Below are 20,772 nucleotides of genomic sequence, written 5' to 3' on the forward strand. Positions count from 1 at the left end.
GCTGTTGTGTAGTTGCTGGGGGTTGACCTGAGACTGAGCGGTCCCAGCTTGTAGGAGGACATGGAGGCGTTTTTGCTTGCCAATGGCTACCAGCTTGGCAAGACCATTGGGGAGGGAACTTACTCCAAAGTGAAGGAGGCCTTATCCCTAAAGCATCAGAAGAAAGTGGCAATTAAAATAATTGATACGAGGAAAGGCCCAGAAGGTAAGAGGTGGCCCCGAAGGGACTCCAGGCTGAGGCACCATCCCTCCTCAAAGACTTTTCAATCCTGCCAGAAAATAAGCTCCCCAGACTTTCCACCTAAGAGCAGTTTGGCCAGATGCTGACCCCCAGCGGAGCAGCCGGGGGCCATGACCCAAAGGTTATTTAGCTGGCTGCTGCTCCAGCCGCAGGGAGCCCCACGTGCTGGCAGAGCCCAGCGTCCCCTCTGGACGAGCATTCCGGGGGAAAGGCTTGCTGCCAGCCCACAAGGCAGTGAGCGCCCACAGTGCGCCCTTCCCTCCCTCTACCCATCCCCGTGGTCCCAGCCAGGAGAGGTGCAGGGCATCACTCTGTGAGTAAATTTTCTCCTGGCAGAATTTATTCAGAGATTCCTGCCCCGGGAGCTCCAGATCGTCGGGCGCTTGGACCACAAGAACATCATCCGGGTGTACGAGATGCTGGAGTCTGCAGAAGGGAAGATCTACCTCATGATGGAGCTGGCAGAGAACGGGGACATCTTTGACTACGTGCTGCACGAGGGTCCCCTGCCTGAGCACCGCGCCAGGGCGCTCTTTCGCCAGCTGGTCGAGGCCATCCGGTACTGCCACGGCTGCGGGGTGGCTCACCGCGACCTCAAGTGCGAGAACGCCTTGCTGCAGGGCCGCACCGTGAAGCTGACGGACTTCGGCTTCGCCAAGCTGCTCCCCAGGGGCCGCCGGGAGCTGAGCCGCACCTTCTGCGGCAGCACGGCCTACGCCGCGCCCGAGGTGCTGCAGGGGGTGCCCCACGACAGCTGCAAGGGCGACATCTGGAGCTTGGGCGTCATCCTCTACGTCCTGCTGTGCGCCTGCCTGCCCTTCGACGACACCAACATCCCCCAGATGCTGTGCCAGCAGCAGAAAGGCGTCTCCCTGCCCAGGCACCTGGGGGTCTCCAGGGAGTGCCAGGACCTCCTGAAAATGCTCCTGGAGCCAGACATGGTCCTGAGGCCCTCCGTGGAGGGGGTCAGCAGGCACCCCTGGCTGGCGAACCCCTGAGAAGTGCTCGCTCTGCTCTCCCCCCATGGGACAGATTGTTTCTAAAATGAAGATAAAGTTGGATGTCAGTGTTTACCATCTGTACAGCCTCGTGGGTGCCCTGCCAGGCCTCTGGCTGGCAGAGACACGGCCTGGTTCATATCTGGACACTTTCATCTGCTCCCTCAAAGCCCTCGGCCTTCAGTGGCAGGGAGCAGGACAGACACAGCAAGCTTCACACAAGCCCCACGCAGCCTGGGGCAGCGCTTGCACGTGGGGCCACAGGGATACACAACAGGGCACACTGGCTGTGAGCATCCCAGCTGCCCGGACACTTCTGCTTGTCCTCGTCCCTCTCCCCTCATCCTCCCAGCTAAGTGAACCTCCCTTGGGATAGGTGGGAGGAAAGGGAAAAGAAATTTAAAGCAGTTGACTCTCAAGGCAGCTCTCCCCACCCCACAGGCAAAGGAAAGGAGGACACAGGTAGCAACTCTGTAGAATTCCTTTAATTGCTGTTAACTGCAAGTCTGTAAAAGGTTTGGAGAAAGTCATTGTTACAAAACTACCAGCTGTTAGAAGTATTCCTGGTTTTTGCCCCAGCTAGAAAAGGCTCAGGGAGATGCGGAATAGTTCAGAACAGAGAATATTGCACAGACAACCCAAAGGTTAATTTGACAAAAGAAAAAAAAAACAAATGACACAGATGAGAGCACTGCACCCTGAAGCTCTGCTGCTGGGCCAGGGATGCTGCTGTGACTCACGCCCTGACTGCTGCCCCAGCCCCAACCCCTCGGCAGAAACCTCCCACGACAAGGGTTTCTGCTACAGCCCAACTTGAGCCCACCCCAGGGCGAAGCTGCAGCAGGTTTCAGAGGCTCTGTGGTGCACCAAGCAGGAATTGAGCTGCAGCTCAGGCCCTGGACCCCACACACAGGTTCTGCAGCACAGACAAGAGCTCGTGTAAGGGCCTGAAGTCGGTGCTGCCACCAATCCACCCAGGCGAGCAGCTGCATTTGAGAATCTCCCCAATGGCGAGGAGAAAAAAAATTAAAAAAAAAAGTCAAGTCTTCCAAGTGTACCTAGGCTAATGCTATCCAGAAACAGAAGGAAAGCCCCAGCTCACGTGGAGCAGCCCTGCAAGGGGCAGAAGGACAACGGTAGCACATATAAAACCACCACCCAAAAGGCCAAAAAAACAGCAGCGTGGGCTCTGCCCCTTTAGGATAACTTTATGTTAGCGACCCCCACTGAGGAGCACCTCATGGCACTACGAGGGAGCTGCCTGCAGAGGCCGTGGGTCCGAAGGAAGCGTTGCAAGCAGTCGCGATGGGGTTAGGTGAGGGAAACCGAGTGAGCGCAGGGAGGTTTGTGACCCTGGTGCGGCTGGGACGCAGGGAGGGCAGGCACCAAGAGAAGCCATCCGAGCTTGGACACTTCTGCCTCCCCCCGGGCTGGCAGAAGGCTGAGCCTTGGCACCACAGCGGCGTTGAAGTGGTCAGCGGCCCACACCGGGGCTTTGCAAGGGCACCGCAGCAGAGGGTTCTGCTCCCAAGCTGACCCAAATCACTGCCTGCCCAGAAGGGCTCAGAAAGAGCAAGCCACAAAACTCTGCTTGGAGAATTTAACGAGAAGTACCTAGAATGCAGTAGAGGAGGGCAGTACAGCTGGTCTAGCTGCGAAGGGGAAAGCATCGAGCCCTGGCTCTTAGAGGAGCTGTTGCTCTTACCGCAGGAAAGAGGAGTTCCCATCAGAAAAGGCTTCCAGGACAAAAAGCCAGGCAGAAGCTCAGGGTTTGGCAGGGAGTTTGGCTCCTTCCAGAACGGCCCAGCTTTGGGCCAAAGCCACAAGCCAACTGCCTTTCTTTACAGCAAAGAGTGGAAAAGCAAATGGGGCTTCTCCTGCAGCATCTCCAGCCCCTGGCCATTCCCCACACGGGGGCTTTCTCTGGGGACAGCCTGACCAGCAGCACAGAGCAGTGAGCGAGTGGGAGCAGCACCCAAGATCCCTTGAACTGCTGTACCATAGATTACACACACACACACACACGCAAACACTCAGCCAACAGGCAATTCGGCAGCACCAAGCAATCCTGCCAGGTGCCCAAGTGCCTGCTCACCCCAGGGACCCCTCACTGCATCGCATCTGCCTCCACCCGATGCTTTTGGGGCAGTCAGTTTTGGCCTCACCAGCCTCTAGGACCTACCGAGAAGATGAACTCCCTAGCAGCTACGTGTACGAGCAAATTCCTGCTTCCTTCTCCTCCAGGTCTGAAGGGGTCATTTGAGATGCCCACAGGATTTAGAAGGAATGAAGTTCCTCCAGCCAGGAACTGCGATCCCCAGCACAGTTACACACAAAGGAATAGCCGGTCCGTGATTTAATTCACATTCGATGGTGGAAATGAGCCTGTGACGCACTGGAAGAAGTTGGTTTATTCCCAGTCTTCCCACTCTTCATCTTCAAGCTGCAAACAAGAAGAAGATCTCTGTTGTTCCTGTAACTCAGACGCCTATTGACAAATCCTCCTGCCCAGGGCACCCGAGTTAGCGCAAAGCCTGACGTATCCACTCACTCCCACACCCACACAACAGATTTGCTTGCTGTGCTCTGCCTGCAGAACCTGCACACTCAGCCCTCTTTAAGCACGTCCATCCTCCTTTAAGCACGAAAACCCATTCTCTGCTCTAGCTAATCCCCGTGGCTCCCATGCTGAGATCCCAAGCAAAGCCCGTGTCCTCAGAGAGGGAGAGACACCTTGAGAAGCCGCCTGCGAGCTGCTCGAGGCAGGCACCTGCCTGCTGCGGCGCTGTCCTCCCAGGCCAGCAGCAGCCACATCTGCACAGCCGTGGCTCCTGCAGTGGGGCTGACGCCGAGGGCCTGGCCCTCTCGCTCTGCGGTCTCTCCCCACCTGGCTTCGGGCCCAGCGAAGCACCCAGCAAGGGCAGAGCGCACGCAGCACCCCCCCAAGGAGCCGATGAAATGCCAACGCCTTCCCCGAGCAGCCTTCTCGCCCGGCTGAGCCAGCGCCTCCCCTGCTCTCACCTCCCCAGACACTTCCACCTTGGACAGGACCAGCTGCACCTCCTCTTCAGTCATGTCCAGATCAAAGTCCTTCTCCCAGTCCTCGCTGATATCGGTGCTGGAGCCTGTAAGCACAAGCAACACGACAGAGCCGTCAGAGCTGCGCGTGCCCTCCAGACCCTCCGGCCAAAGCGGGAGCCGCCTGAGCAGGCCCACGAAGCACTCACGGGGCTCAGGTCCAACGCACCCTGCCCGAGGAGTGAGAACCTCCCCCGCTCCCAGCAGCGGGCCACCAGCTCACTGACAGGCGTGGGACGCACTGAGCTGCGTTTTTGTGCCAGCAAGGGCTGTTCCCCCAGGCGCAGGACAAGTGGGAGAGGCAGATGCTAAAACACGTTCTCCTCCGTCCTGGGAGGACTGGGACGTGTCATGCCTCGCTCACACACAAAACACGGCAGGTGAGGAGCGACAGAATGACAGATACGGGGACTGTCACAGCCCCAACAGCAGGCACAACCTGCCGGGGCAGGGGGATGCTCCTCGGGGTGACAGGCAGAGGGAAGGAAACCCACTCCTTGCACAGAACACAGCCTTGGCACCGCTATCCAGCAGGCCGGGGACCAAAGGCTGCTCTGCTCACAGACCCCTGATTGCTTTGTCTAATTTGAGCCAGTTTGCGACACCAAGCTGCCTTCCCTGAGCTCGGGTTACTCCCAGCAGCTTTACACCCCTAAAGCTAACACAGACGTTATGGTGGGACACTACAGAGGCTCTGCTCCAGGCGGCATTCCCTGCAGTGAGAGGTGTGTGAACAGCATCAGAGCTACAGCACGTCCCCGCTACGGGCCGTGGAGGAGCCTCCCCCTCTGCTCTCCTCTCCTAACACAAAACCAAGATCTGGGCTTGTCTTTTGGTATGTTCTAAACAGCAATTCAGGAAGGATGGGTCAGGACAGGGCAGAGATCTTCTGCACTGCAGAAAGTTTGTCATTACCTACCCGACCCCATCACCTACCTGACCAGGAGCCACAACTCCGAGCCCGAGAAGGCTGCGCCCAGGTTTCTGCCCTGACTCTAAGCCCTTCCCCAAAAGCTGCCGCCCCCAGTGGGTTTCCAGGCCCGGTGCTGGCCCCACACACGCACCTTTCTTGCCGTTGTTGGAGGGGGTGGACTTCCCACTATCCGAGTTCAGCTCAAAGATCCGTAGATCTGTCGGTCCCTCCTCTTTCAGAGTCTCTGTCCTGCCCTGGGCTCTGCTCTCCGCCTCTCTGAGCTCTGTAACAGCCGGCTGCTCCGAGGATGCTGCGGGCTCCCGGGCAGGTGCAGAAGGATGCCCAGGTTCTGGGGGCTTTGGCAGAGAGCTCGGCTCTTCCGAAGTGGCTTCCAGCAGCCTCTGGGAGAGGTCTCTGGCCCCGTCTGGTTGTGCTCCAGTCTGTAGCTGTGCAGCAGGCACAGAGGCAGGGTTTGCAATCTGAGTCACAAGGGAGACGCTCTCACTGCTCTCGGAGGGGCTCCCCTCTGCTGGGGCCGGCTCAGGAGTGAGGACAGCCCAGCCCTCCTCTGAGGGACCCTTGCGAGAAGCGGGGTGGCTTCCCTCCGGGGCTGCAGGGGCAGCTGCTTTCTCTGCTGCTTCTGGAAATTTCACGTTAGCGCAAGGCAGGGGTGACATCCCCAAGAGCTCCTCTGTAGGAAGGCAGAAGAGAAGCAAGAGATGTTTCAGCAAGCGCGGCAGCAGCTGACAGTGCGGCGACGCTGGCTGCAGCTGGGCCAGGAGCTGGATGTGGGGGAGCAAGGAGCAGTCACCGCCCTCCCTAACTCAGGCTGCCTAGGTCTGCACGAGCCCACCCCCAGACCGCCACCCCGACCCACCTTCATCCTCTTCCCAGCCTGGCTCCTCTCGGTGAATGCTCTGCTCCGCACGCTGCTTCAGAGCCTCCCTCCGGGCTTCATCCTGCAGGGAGCTCAGCATCAGCAGCTGCTCACGTCCCCGGTCCCTTCATCCCCCAGGCACACCGAGGACAAGGAGCCAGGAAAGGCAGCCCGGAGCCCTGCCCTTCCAGGAAAAGGAACCTTCTGCTTCTTCAGCCTGCCTCACAGGGCTCCTTGGCTGGAGTGCCCACCGCTGGGGGAACACCCACCCCTGACCTACCTGCTCCAGGCGATGCACTTTGTAGAAGTAGCGCTGCCAGAACTCAGAGTGGGAAACAGCCACAGGGACCTGGGAGCAACACAGGGATCACGGTGTGAGGGCGGGCTGTGGCTGCTGCCTCACCCCTCTCTCCCCCCGAGCCTCACAGGCACCACTGTAACCTGTGCAAGGCAATAGCGTTTTTGGGTGCACAGACTTGGGACCAAGCACTAGGATCACGCTGCCAGGTGCTCACACACATCAGACAGCTACAGAGAAAATTCTGTTCCAGGCCCGTGACAAACAAGTGAGGGCAGAATCAAACGCTGCCTTGCACCGCTGCGCCAGTTTGCCATAAACCAGCTCCTTACCATTTTAGTGTAGAGAGCCCGTATGGAAGGGCTGGTTGCCAGCAGCTCCGCGATCTCCCCTTTCTTCTCCTCCAGGTGAAACTGGGAGAGCCAGGCCTCGAGGAGTTCAGCAGGGCCTGAAAAGGACAGGCACTGAGATAATTTTTGGCACAAGCAAGGCACAAACGGTTTCAGGAAGTTTCCTTGGAAAGATGCTCCAGAGCAGACCAGCTGGGGTGAGCAAGGGGCAGGCAAGGGAAGGCAGGAGCCCAGCAAGACACAGCCCTGACGAGCAGGCCTCCTCCTCAAGGCCTCAAACCCCACACGACAGGCAGGAGGGGATTTGCAAGCAGGACGCAGTCACAGCAGGGAAACCTGGGAGGGGAGGAGCAGCAGCTTCAAGCCACGAGCAGCCCAGGCCGCAAGGGGTGCCTGCATTCCGCCCACCCGCTGCATGCTCCCCTTCCCCAGAGGGAGCTGCTCCTCGCTGCTGCAAGGGGAAACCCAAAGCCCCAGGCGAGGCCCGTCAGGCAGCACCCGGAGGTCACAGGCTGAGGGATGGACACATCTCACAGCAACGGCTGCGAGGGAGACACGGGGCCCTGAGCCCACCCTGGGGGCTGGGTCCTCTGCCAGCAAAGGGCGAGGCAGCACCAGCTGTAGGGGTGGTGGAACCCACAGCAGGCTCACAGCCCAGCCTGGTCCCGACAGCAGCAGGGGGCCCGGCTCCCTCCCGCTGGTGCCCCTGCCCCAGGCAGGGCAGGGCTGCTGGTGACAGGCTCTAGGTGAGAGGGGACGCCCCACAGCCCCCGCACGCCCCCAGGCTCTCGGCAGCACTGCCGAGCCCATACCGTCGGGTTCGTTGCAGTAGGTGGCTGGGTCTGACTGGAGGCTGTAGAGGCGAGCCTGGAGGAGAACACACGGGGAAGAGGTGTCAGTGGAGGGGCAGCAGCAGGGCCGGGAAGACGAGGCGCAGCGCTGGGGAGAAGCTCCGAGACGGGGCACTCACCTTCGCGCTGTCGTAGGGTTCTGTGGTCCCCGTGGGGGTTGCCATCAGCGTTATGACATCGCAGTCAATGGTTTTGTCCGGCGAGGGAGCAAACGTGTCCGAGATAACGCCCAGGAAGTCAGAAATCCCCTTCCTCACCTTTTCAGTCGCACCTGAGGAACCTTCTGCCCTCTTGAAGAAGAGAAGCAGCATGGTGTAAGTAACAGTACCTGAAGCAACAGGACAAATCTGTCTTTTCTGGGTGTGTTCTCCTCAGGAAGAAGGATTTTTCTTCCTTCAAAGTGTGCTAACAATGCAACCGCGTGGCCAGGCTGTGCACAGGTGTCACTCACTGGCCCCACACTGGCAGCCCTTCGTGAGAGGTTGGTTGGGAACGGAGCCGAGGCTTTGAGGGGAAAAGCAGCCAGGCTCAAGGCCTGGCCCAGCAACAGCTGTGAGGGGCTAAAGAGGGCAGCTCGGGCAAAGGTCCGATACGATACGACGGTGACACCGCCAGGAGCCTGCCTACCCAGCACACAGGCAGCAGAAAAGCACTGGTCACCTTCCCACGCTTATTCCCAGAGGTTCCTCACCACTACAACACGGAAATCCCACACAGTGCTCAGAATCGGATCTGCACAGGAGGGAAGTCTGAACCCCACAGCCCACATTCCTATCTTGGGGTCTGTTTGAGGGATCGTGCCCTCAGAGGCAGGACCAATGTGCCAGCTGCAGGCGTGTCCCATTCGCCCCGTTCTGCAGCGCCCAGCTCTCCCACTCCTCTACTCACTGCCAGTTTGTCCTTGACCACGCTGGCCGTAGCGGCGATCGTGCAGGCTGTGTCATGCTGCACTACTTGAGTGAACTCAGCCAGGTCCCGCTTCATGAACTCCAGAGCTTCTGAGGACTGCAAGAAGACGACAGACAGCTCGCCTAACCTTCGGGTCTCCAAAGCCACGGTCGCTCTGGGAACGCCTGACGTTTACACAGGTGACAGCACAGGAGCCTTCACCCCAAGAGCCCTCGCCACAGCTCGCGCAATGGGCAGGGCCGCAGTAAGCAGGGTAACGGCGGGACACAGCCGTACCCAAAACGCGTTATGGCGTTTTATATGTTGAGAACCAAAGCAGCTGTGTTTTGAGAAGCCTTGTTTTGAGCGTTACGTATCCTCGCCATGAGCAGCGCTGTCACGCAGGAAGTTACACACCAGCGGGCAATGCTGCGGGCACCTGCCCTCCCCGCTCGGGTGCGTCTCCCCGGCTCCCGGCCCCCCGACCCCAGCTCCCCGCTCCCCCGGTGCCCCCCGGCTGGCCCCCGGTTCCCCCCCCGCTCCCCCGCCGCCCAGCCCCGCGTGCGGCCCGTACCTTGTCCCTGACGGCCTGGAAGCTCTGCTGCAGCCAGCCCCGCCACCAGCCCGCCTCCTCCCTGCCGGGGGGGGACGAGCGTCAAGGGGGGGGGGGGGGGGGGGGCCTGGGCCGGGCCCCGCCGCACGGTACCGGTGCGGCACGGAGCCCCCCGGGGCCCAGCCCGGTCCCCGGAGTTCAGCCCGACACCGAATCCCAGCCCGGTCCCGAATGCCCGGTGCCGGTCCACGAATCCCAGCCCGGTACCGATGCCCGGATCCCGGCCTGGTGCCCGGTTCCCGGACCCCAACCCATCCTAGCCCGGTCCCGGTCCCGGTCCCAAGGTCCCGGCCCCAAGGTCCCGAATCCCCGCCCGGCCCCGGCCCCGGCCCCGGCCCCGGCCCCGGCCCCGGCCCCGGCCCCGGCCCCGGCCCCGGCCCCGGCCCCGCCGCTCACCCGTCCGCCATCTCGGCGGCGTGACGTCACCACTATTTACCGACCCCGCAGCCCCGGCCCCGGTCCGGGCGGGGCTCCCGGCTTCGTCACTTCCTGCTGCCGGGCGGGCGGCCGGCGGTACGGCGGCCGGGAGGGGGAGGGGCCGGGACCGGCACCGGCACCGGGAGCGGGCGGCGGGGCGGGGCCGGGCCGGGAGGAGCCGGGCGGGGCGGGGGCTCGGGCTCTGCCTGCGGCCGCTCCCGGGGTGAGGAAGGCGCGGGGGGGTGTGTGGGGGGGGAGCCGGGCGGCGGCGGCTCCCGGTGCCCCCGGTGCCCCCCGGTGACGGCGCCGTCCCCGTCCCCGTCCCCGTCCCCGTCCCCGTCCCCGTCCCGCCCGCAGCGCCGCGGCCATGGAGGTGCAGTCGTACTACGCCAAGCTGCTGGGGGAGCTGAACGAGCAGCGCAAGCGGGACTTCTTCTGCGACTGCAGCATCATCGTGGAGGGGCGCATCTTCAAGGCGCACAAGAACATCCTCTTCGCCAACAGCGGCTACTTCCGAGCGCTGCTCATCCACTACATCCAGGACAGCGGGCGGCACAGCACCGCGTCCCTCGACATCGTCACCTCCGAGGCCTTCTCCGTCATCCTGGATTTCCTCTACTCGGGGAAGCTGGATCTCTGCGGGGAGAACGTCATCGAGGTCATGTCCGCGGCCAGCTACCTGCAGATGACCGACGTGGTGAACTTCTGCAAGACCTACATCAGGTCGTCCTTGGATATCTGCAGGAAGATAGAGAGGGAGGCCGCCTTCTACCAGGCCGACAGCGGGAGCGGGAGCTCCGCGAGGGAGGGCCCCTCGTACGGCTCCAAGAGCCAGGGCTCTGCCCCCGTCTCGTCCCTGCAGGAAAAGGAGAGGATGGCGGGTTGTCAGCGAGACCCCCCCTGCGGGGAGTGTAGCAGCTGCCACCCCCTGGAGCTCGTGGTGAGGGACCCGGTGAGCAGCGACTCCCCGGAGGACATTAATTCCTCCCTGCCCAAGGGGGTGGAACCCAAGGTGGAGTTCGACTCAGATGAGGTGGAGGTAGAGGTGGGCGAGCGGCTGCAGCAGTACCCGACTCCGCTGTCCCTGGAGCAGATGGAAGAGGGGCTGCACAGCGGGCAGGCGATGGACCTGGCCTGCAACAACTACCACATGAAGCAGTTCCTCGAGGCCCTGCTGCGCAACAGCTCGGCTCAGAGGAAGGATGACGTGGTTCATCACTTCGTCCGGGGCTTTGAGGGTAGGCCAGAGGATGCGGGGGTAGCCATGAGCTCCATGATGGACATTCACAGCGACTGGTATGGTGAGGACGCAGGTGAGAGGACTCGAGGGTGTAGCCAGGGTGCTTGGTGAGGAAACCGCCTAGTTGTGCGACCTCCTTTGTTACTTTCTTGTTGAGGCGTGTGTTGCTGAATATTATGCCGTAGTGAAATAAACGATTGTTGTGGACTTCCAAAGAAAGCTGTACTCGTTTATTCAGTGCAGCACCTGGAAGGTAAGTATTTCTATAGGGTTTACAGCCTGAAACTGATCCTGGAGCTTGGTGTTGGTGACACTGCTGTAATAAACAATCTCATTGGGGATCCTGTTGAATGGCAGGTGAATTTAAAACACTAAAATCATGAGAGGAAGTTTCTTTTTTAAAAGTGCAATTGGAAAGTTAAGTTGGGCTGCTCCGAGAGGGATGTACACACCAGAATTAGCTTATTCCACTGGAGCTCCTACCAGCTAGTCAGCTGCAGGATCATAGTCTGTTTGCCATTACTCTGACCTTCAGAAAGGCAGAACTCAGTGTTATTCAATACTGTGATGCCTAGAATGTCCTTAAGAACGTGGAAAGCTTTAAACTCTGTGGTATTGCATAAAGACGAGGCTTAACTTTTACTTCCAGAGGCAGACTTGTTTTTCATCTGCTGGTCACCAGAGGTGCTGCTGCTTTTGCAAGCCCTGTGCCTGTTGGGATGTCTCGCACTGGCAGGAATGGCTCCCAGCAGCAGTGTCAGGGACCTGGAGCAGGAGGTGCTCATGTCCACATGCATTTCTCCTGAAATGGACACAAAGGCATTTTTATCCACTTACAGTAATGTTGATGCACAGCTTACCTCGTCCAAACTGCCTTATGAAGAAGGGAGGCAACCGATACACACTGCAAGTGATGTAACTTGAGGACGTGACAAATGGCATAACGGTGCGGGCAGCAGAAAGGAAATCTTCCGTGAAGTATTCTTCTCTAGATAGCAAGCTTACATTTGTGTTATTTCCTGCTCAAATATGCAAGTGTGATCTTAAAGCCAATAAAAACAATACTTTCTCTCACTGTTCTTAGATAACAAATCTGGTAAAATCAATATTCCACTCCTACAGTCACCAAAGGACTAAAGCTACCAGAACAGAGTACCACCACCAGCTCATGTCTATGATTTCTGACATGTAACGAGGCGAGAGCATCTAATACCCAAACTTTGCTTACCTTTTTCCCCTCTTAAGATCTTTGGATTGTTAACGTTTCATTAAAAAGGATATGCTTCTAGGATTTGATAGAGAACGTCAGGTGTTAGTGACAACATATTACAAATGTTAACGCTAGATGTGCTTTAAATAGGAGGAGGGGGAAAAATCCATCTTGCATTCAGCTATGTTTCTCTGCTTAAACCGAACATCATAAGCAGTTGGTAGGATGGAGATGCCTCTTCTCAGCTTTCAGTGCTCCTGCTACCTTCAGCATTTTCACAGGACACCAGGGCTGACAAAGCCTTGATGAAAGAATGGTGTGCTCATGAATTCAAGTTGACAGATGAGAAATGCCACTTCCTTCCGAGTGTCTGTATGTGTTCCAGTCATCCTGGTTCCGCTCAGCTGGTGGAGGGTTGACACCACCCCTAGAGTCTGGAAGCAAGGCAGGTCCAGCTGCTTTTCTTTCTGTAAATGGAGGTCTTGATGTCCAGGAAGGACCAGCAGTACCTCGCAGAGTGCCCAGGAAGGACCAGCAGTACCTCGCGGAGGTACAAAGTTGGGCAAGTGAATTTCACTTGATGGCTACATGTCGATACTAAACACGCTTTTTTTTTTTTTTTTGGAGACTGAGTGGGGCAAACCTCAGTAAGAGGAGTGTTCTACAGTCTTACCTAAATTGGTGTAACTATTAAAGAGTTCAAGGCTGAATATGCAAAGTCTTTTTTGAATCAGTACCTGAAACATCAGAGAAACCTAATCCTTTAAGATAACATCTAAGCCTCTATGCTGCAAAGGCAGCTCGTATCTGGGCTGACACTGAAAAATTTGGCAATACCCATGTTTATGTAAAACAGGATCTTCAAATTTAATTCTCTGTTTTTGCATCTGACTTGATAAGTTATATATTCGTGTGCGCGTGTTCTGATTTTAGTAAAATTCCATCAGCAAGAATATTGGAAACTTTCATCTTGTTATTTCTGATAGGCTAACGTGAATGGCAGGAGAAACAAACAAACGTATTTTCAGATGGGTCCCCCGTACCTAAATTTGTGCATTGTAAAAGTGTATGGGAAACAGTGCACTGCTACCTGTAATTCGTGATATGATTTTAGTTTCCAATGCTGTTTAATGATAAGGGTGTATATATATATATATAAAAAAAAGACTTCCTATGGCTGAGACAGTGCAGTGCACTAAAATCAACTTAACTCACTTAGCCATGTAAATATAAGCAAGCTGATTTTCAAGGGACTCGGTTATCTCCAGCTGCATTAACGGCTTTTGAAATTGCAAAACCTACAGAAATTCCAGGTAAGCCAAATGCAAAAAGAGTGGAAAATGCAATTATCTTGATTCAGATTTGCAGCAAGGACAAGAAGCTGACATACCTAACGTTGCTGAGCTGCCTAACCTAATGCACTGTGTTCTTTTTCAAAAGGTGATGTGTTAGTTGTGCCCATCAAGCTTCACAAATGTCCGTTCTGTCCCTACACGGCTAAGCAGAAAGGAATACTGAAACGGCACATTCGCTCTCACACAGGTGAGAGACCCTACCCCTGTGAGACGTGTGGGAAGCGTTTCACCCGGCAGGAACACCTTCGGAGTCACGCTTTAAGTGTAAGTTTGAAAGATTATCATGAATTTTTAAAAGCAGACTGTTTTATTGTTTCCCGATTGTATTTCCCAAAATATCTTGCACACAGCGATTGTTGCCAACTCTGATAAACTTTGCTAATAATAAGTTTAAGCAACTGGTATTTGGTTCAGCAGTAGTTACGTAGTCCCAAATCTTTGTCTCTGGCAGTGTGGCGGGGTCACCTGCCCCTTAGCTTAGATGTTCTACCTGTGCCAACCAGCACCCCAGAAACAGCTAAAGCTATGAAGACAGATTGCCTTTTTACCACAAAATTTTATTTTTAACCTCAGGTGCATCGATCGAACAAGCCAATTATCTGTAAAGGTTGCAGGAGAACATTCACGAGTAGCCTGTCTCAAGGATTGCGACGCTTTGGCTTGTGTGACAGCTGCACTTGTGTGACCACTACGCACGACGACTCGATGCCCATTAACCTCAGCCTGATGGAACCTTCCTCAGAGGGCCAGGAGAAGGGCGATACGGATAACGACTGGCCCATATACGTGGAGTCCGGGGAGGAAAACGATCCAGCTGATGATGATGATGCTGATGGTGATGACAAGCAGGAGATCCACAGGAGTTTATCGGATCGAGAAACACTTATGTAGCAGTGGGAGGAGAGGGGGAGGACTGAAGGTCTCTCTCTGCCAGTGGCTGGTTTGCAACAGAAAATTGTGTTAGTGAGGCTGTGTTTGTTTTATTTTTATTTTTTTATTTTTTTTAATTGAAGAATGGGGAGAAATAGAGTTTTTAATACTTTTAAGTTTTCAGTGCTGTGCACCAGAATTCTGTGAAGAATCTTCTGTCTGGGCTTCACAGAGGTTTTACTTGAGCAATCTCCAGTTGTGTTTCTGCTTCCTACTTTTGAGGAAGAGGCAACATTTTGTAGGCGGAACATCTCTGTTGTTTTGATAACAGGTTTCTTCAAATAACGTTGTCGTGGTCCTTAATCCCTGATCGGGAAGGGGCACCGTCTTCTCTCTGAAGATTAGATTTGAAGAAATGTAGTTTTCATCCATTACCTTGGACTTTTCTAAACTAGGTTGTGATCCTTCTGTATTAGGATGGTATTATCTAAACTGTAAACCTTAAGTGTTTTCGTAGACTTGCGTTGACCTGGAAACCAGGGCAAACAAACCAGAATAACAAAAACATGCTGCTGCTGAAAGTGTAGAAAGTAAGAATAAATATATTTCACATGTCCTTAATTGTAGGCATTTAGAGAACGAGTTTCTCTTTCTGAATTGTTTTTGCTACATCTTCCTCTTTCAAGAGCTTGGACTACAGATTTTCAGACGTATCCTCAATGTCATTTAGACATTAGTAGTCTGTGCTTAAGAAACATTAAGGGTTATGGTGTCTAGTGTCCTGGTCTCTCAGTTTAGACTAAGTGAATGGCCCAATTCTCAACTTTTTACAGTAGAAGCTAAAAGCTATCAGTCAGGTTACTTGGGAATTCTAGTAGATTAAATAATCACTTGTGAATGTGAGTCCTCAGCTGATGTAGCTGAGGAGTAGTTAAATATGTATACATGAGCTGTGCATATGAAACAGCCCTGTATACACGTTTTGAAGCAATTGGGTGGGAAATCTCAGAAATTTTTACTAGCCTCTTTGTATGGAAATCCTTTTTCTTTTCCTCTATTTTCCTTTAGTCTTTGGCAGTCTTTCTCATGGTTGATATTGTTGTGTGAATTTGTTTGTTTTTGTTTTTAAACTCCAGCGTAGACCTCCTGTATTATTGTTGGGGTAGATAAAAGTTGGCTTTCAAAGGAGGTGAGATTTTTACCTTTCCAGATAAAACTGAGTTGATGTAAGCTATCAAAAATCAATCTGGGAAACTTCAGAAGAAAACACAACCAACAGAAGGCCTGTTTGGTTATGGGTAACTTACTGCTCCTTAAAGAGGAGATGGAACTGAAAGATACTGTGAAGTAAGACTTTTAATGTTTCTTTACTGTGTTGTTCGTGTTTAATGAAAATGCAAATTGTACCCGAGTCTTTCTAGCTGGAGTAAGTGTAGATCTGGGATCTGGCTACAGAAGACTGTAGCCAGACACAGCTGACAAAGTAGGAGCAGTTCCTCCCACTTTACACTGAAAACCTCATGGAACACTGTTGCTACATTTATTTTCTGTAACTTAAACTGATTAAGCTTTCAGTATTTCCTATTCTGTATCATCAGTAAATTTGAGTTTGTAATAGCTGAACACAGCTCACAGTGACAGGCAGAAAAATCTCACTGGGACAAGACAGAAAATCCAGGGCTCTGTATTCCCTACTTTAGTCATGTAATTTAGGACCGTCAGAGAGAACTTATGTAGGTGCCAGATTTGGACCCGAGCTCCTCTGAAAATCCAGCTGTGATTTTGGGTCCTACGCACTTCTGAAAAACTGAACAAAATGTGGCCTTGTAAATTGTGCTGGCATGTTTGAAAATGCCACCTCTAGCCTACTGATACTAATCTTTTGGACTGCTGCTCTATTTTTTGTTGCGTTCAGACAGCTTCAGAGAGTGTTTTATTCTGAATCCGATTAGCTGGTATCAGGAGGACTCGTGTGTGTGAGAACACTGAAGAAGTTGCAATATCTGCATGTGTTAGGAGACTAGCTCACTAATGAGACTGGGGTAAGAATGTAAATAGGGATCCACAATGATATTTAGTGACCAGGCATCCCGATCTAGCGTGAAGATGCCAAATTACTGTAAATATTGGTAGAGGCCACTAGACATGGAGTATCAGCTGCGCATGTTTGAGCTAATGTGCTGCAATTAAACTGTCAGAAGATTTAGCTTACCACATGGCTGAGCTGTGCTGAGGTGCAGGCTAGCTGACTCTGAACCTGTGAAGACATTCAGAGCAGGGAAAGTTAAACTCGCGAAAGTCTGTAGTGAGAGCTGCAGGAATGACTGCGGAGATCTCAGCAACTTTACTTCAACCTCCTTCCTTTGGTCTTAGAGATTATTCTTGTGTGTCTTGTGCATAGAGGATGGAGCTGTGTTAAGGTCCGTGTAACACTGGGGAGGGTGGGGGGTGTGCCATTCGCAGTCCAGATGGAAGGTGACCACCAAAATCGATGTTTCCTGTTGACCTATCATATTGTGCTACTTTGTTTTCAGTGCAGTCCTTCAGCTTTTGTACTTGGTAGAAGAGGATGTTAGTTTATCCACATTCTTGTTCATCTAAATGTTTGCTGTGCTTTTCCTCCTAGTTTTTGATGTTTTTCCTGAAATCTTCCATTGTAAATCCAGCCTCTACAAGCTTTGAGAAAATGATGTAGCTGTTATAAGATATTCACATGGTGCTTAATGAAGAATCGAAAATAATGTTTTTAAGAAACTTATTTCTATTATAATCTCTTTCTCAAAGTTTTTTAAAGGCCATGCAGACTACATATTTTGAAGTCTTAGCTCTATGTAATTGACTTTGTCTAGGAGTATATGTTTTAGTATACTTTTGCACATAATTGCACTGTATTTCTCTAAAGGAATACATGCTGCACTGGTATTCATAGTGCATTTAACCTCTTGGTGCAAGACCTTGTAAATCTTCCAAATGTGCTCATTTAATTTACTGATGTTTTGTAAGGCAGTTTCATAACTGGAGTCCTTTAGTCTAGTTTAAGTGATGAATTCTTATAAACCCAACCTTACTTGTAGAAGTGACTTAACTATATTTGTGGATCTTAGAGCATTCTGGAGTTTTCTGACTGTCTAGAAAATAAAACTCTCTGCGAGGGTTGCTTTGATTTTTATTTATTTTTTAACCATTCAAAAGTTGACTTGGTAAACCTGAGTGTGTCTAGATTAAGGCTCACGTTTAAACTTCTGGGAGTTAAAAATGAACACATCCATTTCTGCTAACATACACTGTGCAAGCAAAAAAGAGATTCTTGGTAGGAAAGGATTAAAAAGATGCTGTCCACTCAAAACCCAGCCAACTGGGATTTATTAGAAGATCTTTTTTATTATTAATATTGATTCTGTTTTCTTACCAGTTTTTGTAGTTTTATAGCCATCGTGATTTTTTTAAAACCTTTTTAAAACTTTTCTTTTTTATGTTGGGCAAGAAAAATCCATGCAACTGGGAAGCAGTCACAGATGCTAGCTAGAAAAAAATCTTGGCAAATGCCTACAATAAAACAAATGGGGAATTTTTATTTTATTTTTTTCCTAGATCACCTTGCAAGAATATTGGATATTTCACATGTGGACTTTTTTAAACCTGCTTGTACAGACTCTGTTTAAAATCTGTATTTATCTGTTGATTTAGAATATCTTGAATCAATGAAAAACGTAATAATCTCCACTTTCTTTTCACTGTTTTAATTCAAACAATGAAATCTGATCACTTTTATTTTATTGGGATCTTTTTCTGTTGTAGTTGAAGGAGTTTTTAATACAAGACAGACATCTTGTTGGTTGATAATAGCTATTGGTAGCTAAAACAGCCATTTCTAGTTCACAAAAAGTTTTGAATACCTCAATTTTTGGAGACTTGGAGGATTCTTCTCTGCTCTTGTGTGAAACTGTAAGCTAGAGTACACACTAAACTAAACAATAGTTAACATTTTGATGAGAAAGACAAATGCCAAGGAGTGAAAGAAGGGACCAGCATCTGGTGCTCTGGTTTCACAGGTATTTGGGATCAAGTCTATGTAGGTCTTTATAGTGTGTTACAAAAGATAGCTTTGCAGCATTCACAGACAATTCAGAGTGCAGTGCAAACCCAGAAGACCTTTCCAGATTTAATAAGTGGACATTTTTCGCACATCAGTAATAGAGAAGTTGCAATGACATTTATCAGAAGCTGCCGGATCTGCCAGCGTACCTGTCCTGCTGTTGAGCTGTCTGCCAGTGTATGTATCAGGGTGGAAGAGAGAAAAAGAAATTAAACCAAAGTTGAGAATTAATGGACACCCCCACCGTATAGAAAATTTACCCTTTTTAAGAGGTGGGGATCAAATCTTTAAGTGCTTTTTGTAACTTTTTCTTCTACAGTGGTGCATTACTGAATTTGTCTTTACTGTATGTTAAATATATGTACTATATATGTTTATATTGTTGTATGTAGTCTGGTTCTTTTATAGTTAAAGAACATAAAGTATTAAATATTAATCTCATAGTAAGTGTATTTTTTGCCATTTTCCATGAAAAGGGAGGACACTAGTTAAAAAATCTCACAAGATTACTATCGAGTCTTCTAACTGGAAATGTAATTTAGAGTAGATTTGGCAGAGTTTCTTAGGAGGGGAGGAGAGCGGCATTCAGCAGGGCCATGCAAACACTACACAGAAACCATTTCTACACTCACGGGATTTGCAGGTATTATTTTAAGGGATGGATACAGTGAAAGGTAACAAGCACCCATGCCATCCTAAGTGAGGGATTTCAAATGCTCCTTAGTACAAATCTGTCAGCTCCCCCCCTCCCCACCGCTAGGGCACCACGGGCTCCGGGGGACAGAGGGACAACGTTCAGAGCTGTGCAGGAGGCTCCTTCCCTTGCTCAGTACTAAAGCTTTGATACGCCGGGGCAGGAGGGATCCAAGTGACAAGAAAGAGGGAGGACACTGAAGCACTCATCCCTGCCTTTGTCTGCCTGGCCCCGAGGGCCCTGCTTGGTGAAAGGATTCTTTCACTGCCAGGCCAACCTGAGCCGTAAATGCGTCTTTTCTGGGCAAAGGTGGGTGTGGGAGAAGGAAAGCAGCCTTGAGGGTAGGGCAATCAAGCGAGCTGAGAGGCTGCCAGTGAACTTGCTAATGAGTCGGGGAGAATTAATTGTTCAGATCAAGGTCTAAGTCATCAACATAGATGAGCTGTACGGGAATACGCTCACAACTTTAGGTGTTACGGGAAGTTGGCTTGAAGGTAAGAATATACCCGACAAGTATTTCTCAGTTATTGGTACAGAAGTTGGGTTTCCAGCATAGATGACGCCACTGACATGTTAGGCTGAGATGCTGGTGGAGCTGCAGCCTCTGCTAACACCGCAGTCGAATCTGGGGCTTTTCCCAAGCTGAGAACTTTGGTTAGAGGACAGCCTGCTCAGGCAACGTTAGGCCTACCGGCAGATGGGAGATTCCTCCCCATGCTAAACGGATTAGGAAACGTAATATGACTTCCTTAGCATTTTGAGAAATGAAGTGACCTCGTAGCGACCTGGAGGCTGACCAAGCGTTTGTGTTTGTAGTGGAAGACAACGAGTAAGCAGCTAGGGATCTTCATGAAGAAAGCTGAACTACAGAAATCACAGAAACTGAACGCAGAAATCGCTACTGGCTTTGTCACGTGGAAAGCTGGTGACAGTCAAGTGATGCTGAGGCAAGTGAACTAAAGCTAAATATTAGCTGGCAGTGTATTAAATGAAAATTGTAATCTCCTCCTTAATTCATTTCTGGTGTCTTGGCTATGGTTCCCCTATCTCCAGACCGTGTCTGCGTAATTTAGAAGCTCCTTCACTACGGCTGGGACGTGGCCTTATCTGTTATCTGTATACTTTGTATTCCGCAAGGCGTTACAGCCTGGAACACTGAAAACTTTCCTGAGATGGAAATGATGAGTAACTCACCTATGAACTGAAAAGAATATATTTTTACATCACACAAATTTCTCTAAAGCTTTTGAACAGGCAAATGTTCTCAGAAACGTACTTTTCCTTTAGGAGGTACAACATTATGTGACCGGTGCCCCCTGACCCCTGGCGATATGGCTAGCATAACCGATGCCGTTTCATAAGGCAAACAGCTGTAACATGTAAGCGGGCTGATCCTGCCCCAAGCACGCACTTCTCTCCCCATTCATGCACCAGGTCGGGTGACCCCGCTGCAGAACGAGCCTCCTGCCAGCACTGGGATAAGTCCATCGGAGTTATCAAAACCCAGGTGCTGGGTTCCCAGGGTGTGGTGACACCCAGCGCACAACAGGAAGCTTAACAGCACACGAGATAGTGCCCATAAAAATGAGCAGCAGCAAGCGCCAAGTGGGACTTTGACTGGAACTGCAGCTGGATTGCAAAACGTGGGGTCTGCCTCGGTCAGGGACACCTCCGCCGTCATCTGCTTCCTCCGAGGGCTGAACAAGTAAGCTGTTCTTGCTGCTAGAAACTGTAGATAGTAATAAGCCATGCTGATTGCTAATTTTTTAATGTGATAATAAAG

General features: G+C 51.9%; 3 protein-coding genes across 6 annotated transcripts; 2 read left to right on the plus strand and 1 right to left on the minus strand.

Annotated features, from left to right (window-relative positions):
• The first annotated feature begins 50 nt into the window (after positions 1 to 50).
• On the plus strand, positions 51 to 1,980 carry TSSK3 (testis specific serine kinase 3). The gene is made up of 2 exons (XM_083810081.1): positions 51 to 205; positions 578 to 1,980. Exons 1-2 carry the CDS (start codon positions 61 to 63, stop codon positions 1,237 to 1,239), a joined length of 807 nt encoding a protein of 268 aa, XP_083666207.1. The 5' UTR covers positions 51 to 60; the 3' UTR covers positions 1,240 to 1,980.
• Positions 1,705 to 9,605, minus strand: BSDC1 (BSD domain containing 1). The gene is made up of 11 exons (XM_083810047.1): positions 9,504 to 9,605; positions 9,069 to 9,129; positions 8,495 to 8,611; positions 7,726 to 7,896; positions 7,568 to 7,622; positions 6,738 to 6,853; positions 6,388 to 6,456; positions 6,108 to 6,189; positions 5,382 to 5,921; positions 4,261 to 4,364; positions 1,705 to 3,682 (listed from the first exon to the last, which is right to left on the minus strand). Exons 1-11 carry the CDS (start codon positions 9,512 to 9,514, stop codon positions 3,650 to 3,652), a joined length of 1,359 nt encoding a protein of 452 aa, XP_083666173.1. The 5' UTR covers positions 9,515 to 9,605; the 3' UTR covers positions 1,705 to 3,649.
• On the plus strand, positions 8,619 to 18,731 carry ZBTB8B (zinc finger and BTB domain containing 8B). 4 transcript variants are annotated; one of them, XM_083810045.1, is made up of 4 exons: positions 8,619 to 8,950; positions 9,882 to 10,837; positions 13,415 to 13,593; positions 13,903 to 18,731. In XM_083810045.1, exons 2-4 carry the CDS (start codon positions 9,892 to 9,894, stop codon positions 14,218 to 14,220), a joined length of 1,443 nt encoding a protein of 480 aa, XP_083666171.1. In that variant the 5' UTR covers positions 8,619 to 8,950; positions 9,882 to 9,891; the 3' UTR covers positions 14,221 to 18,731. The 4 variants fall into 4 exon arrangements, 3 of the variants coding, with proteins under 3 accessions (XP_083666171.1, XP_083666170.1, XP_083666172.1); XM_083810044.1 differs by lacking the exon at positions 8,619 to 8,950 and adding an exon at positions 9,577 to 9,620; XR_014575081.1 differs by lacking the exons at positions 8,619 to 8,950; positions 13,903 to 18,731 and adding an exon at positions 11,414 to 12,524 and having other exon boundaries at positions 9,635 to 10,837; positions 13,415 to 13,538.
• The last annotated feature ends 2,041 nt before the right edge of the window (positions 18,732 to 20,772 follow it).

Source organism: Anser anser (assembly GCF_964211835.1).
Source record: "Anser anser genome assembly, chromosome: 24".
Taxonomy (NCBI): Eukaryota; Metazoa; Chordata; class Aves; order Anseriformes; family Anatidae; genus Anser; species Anser anser.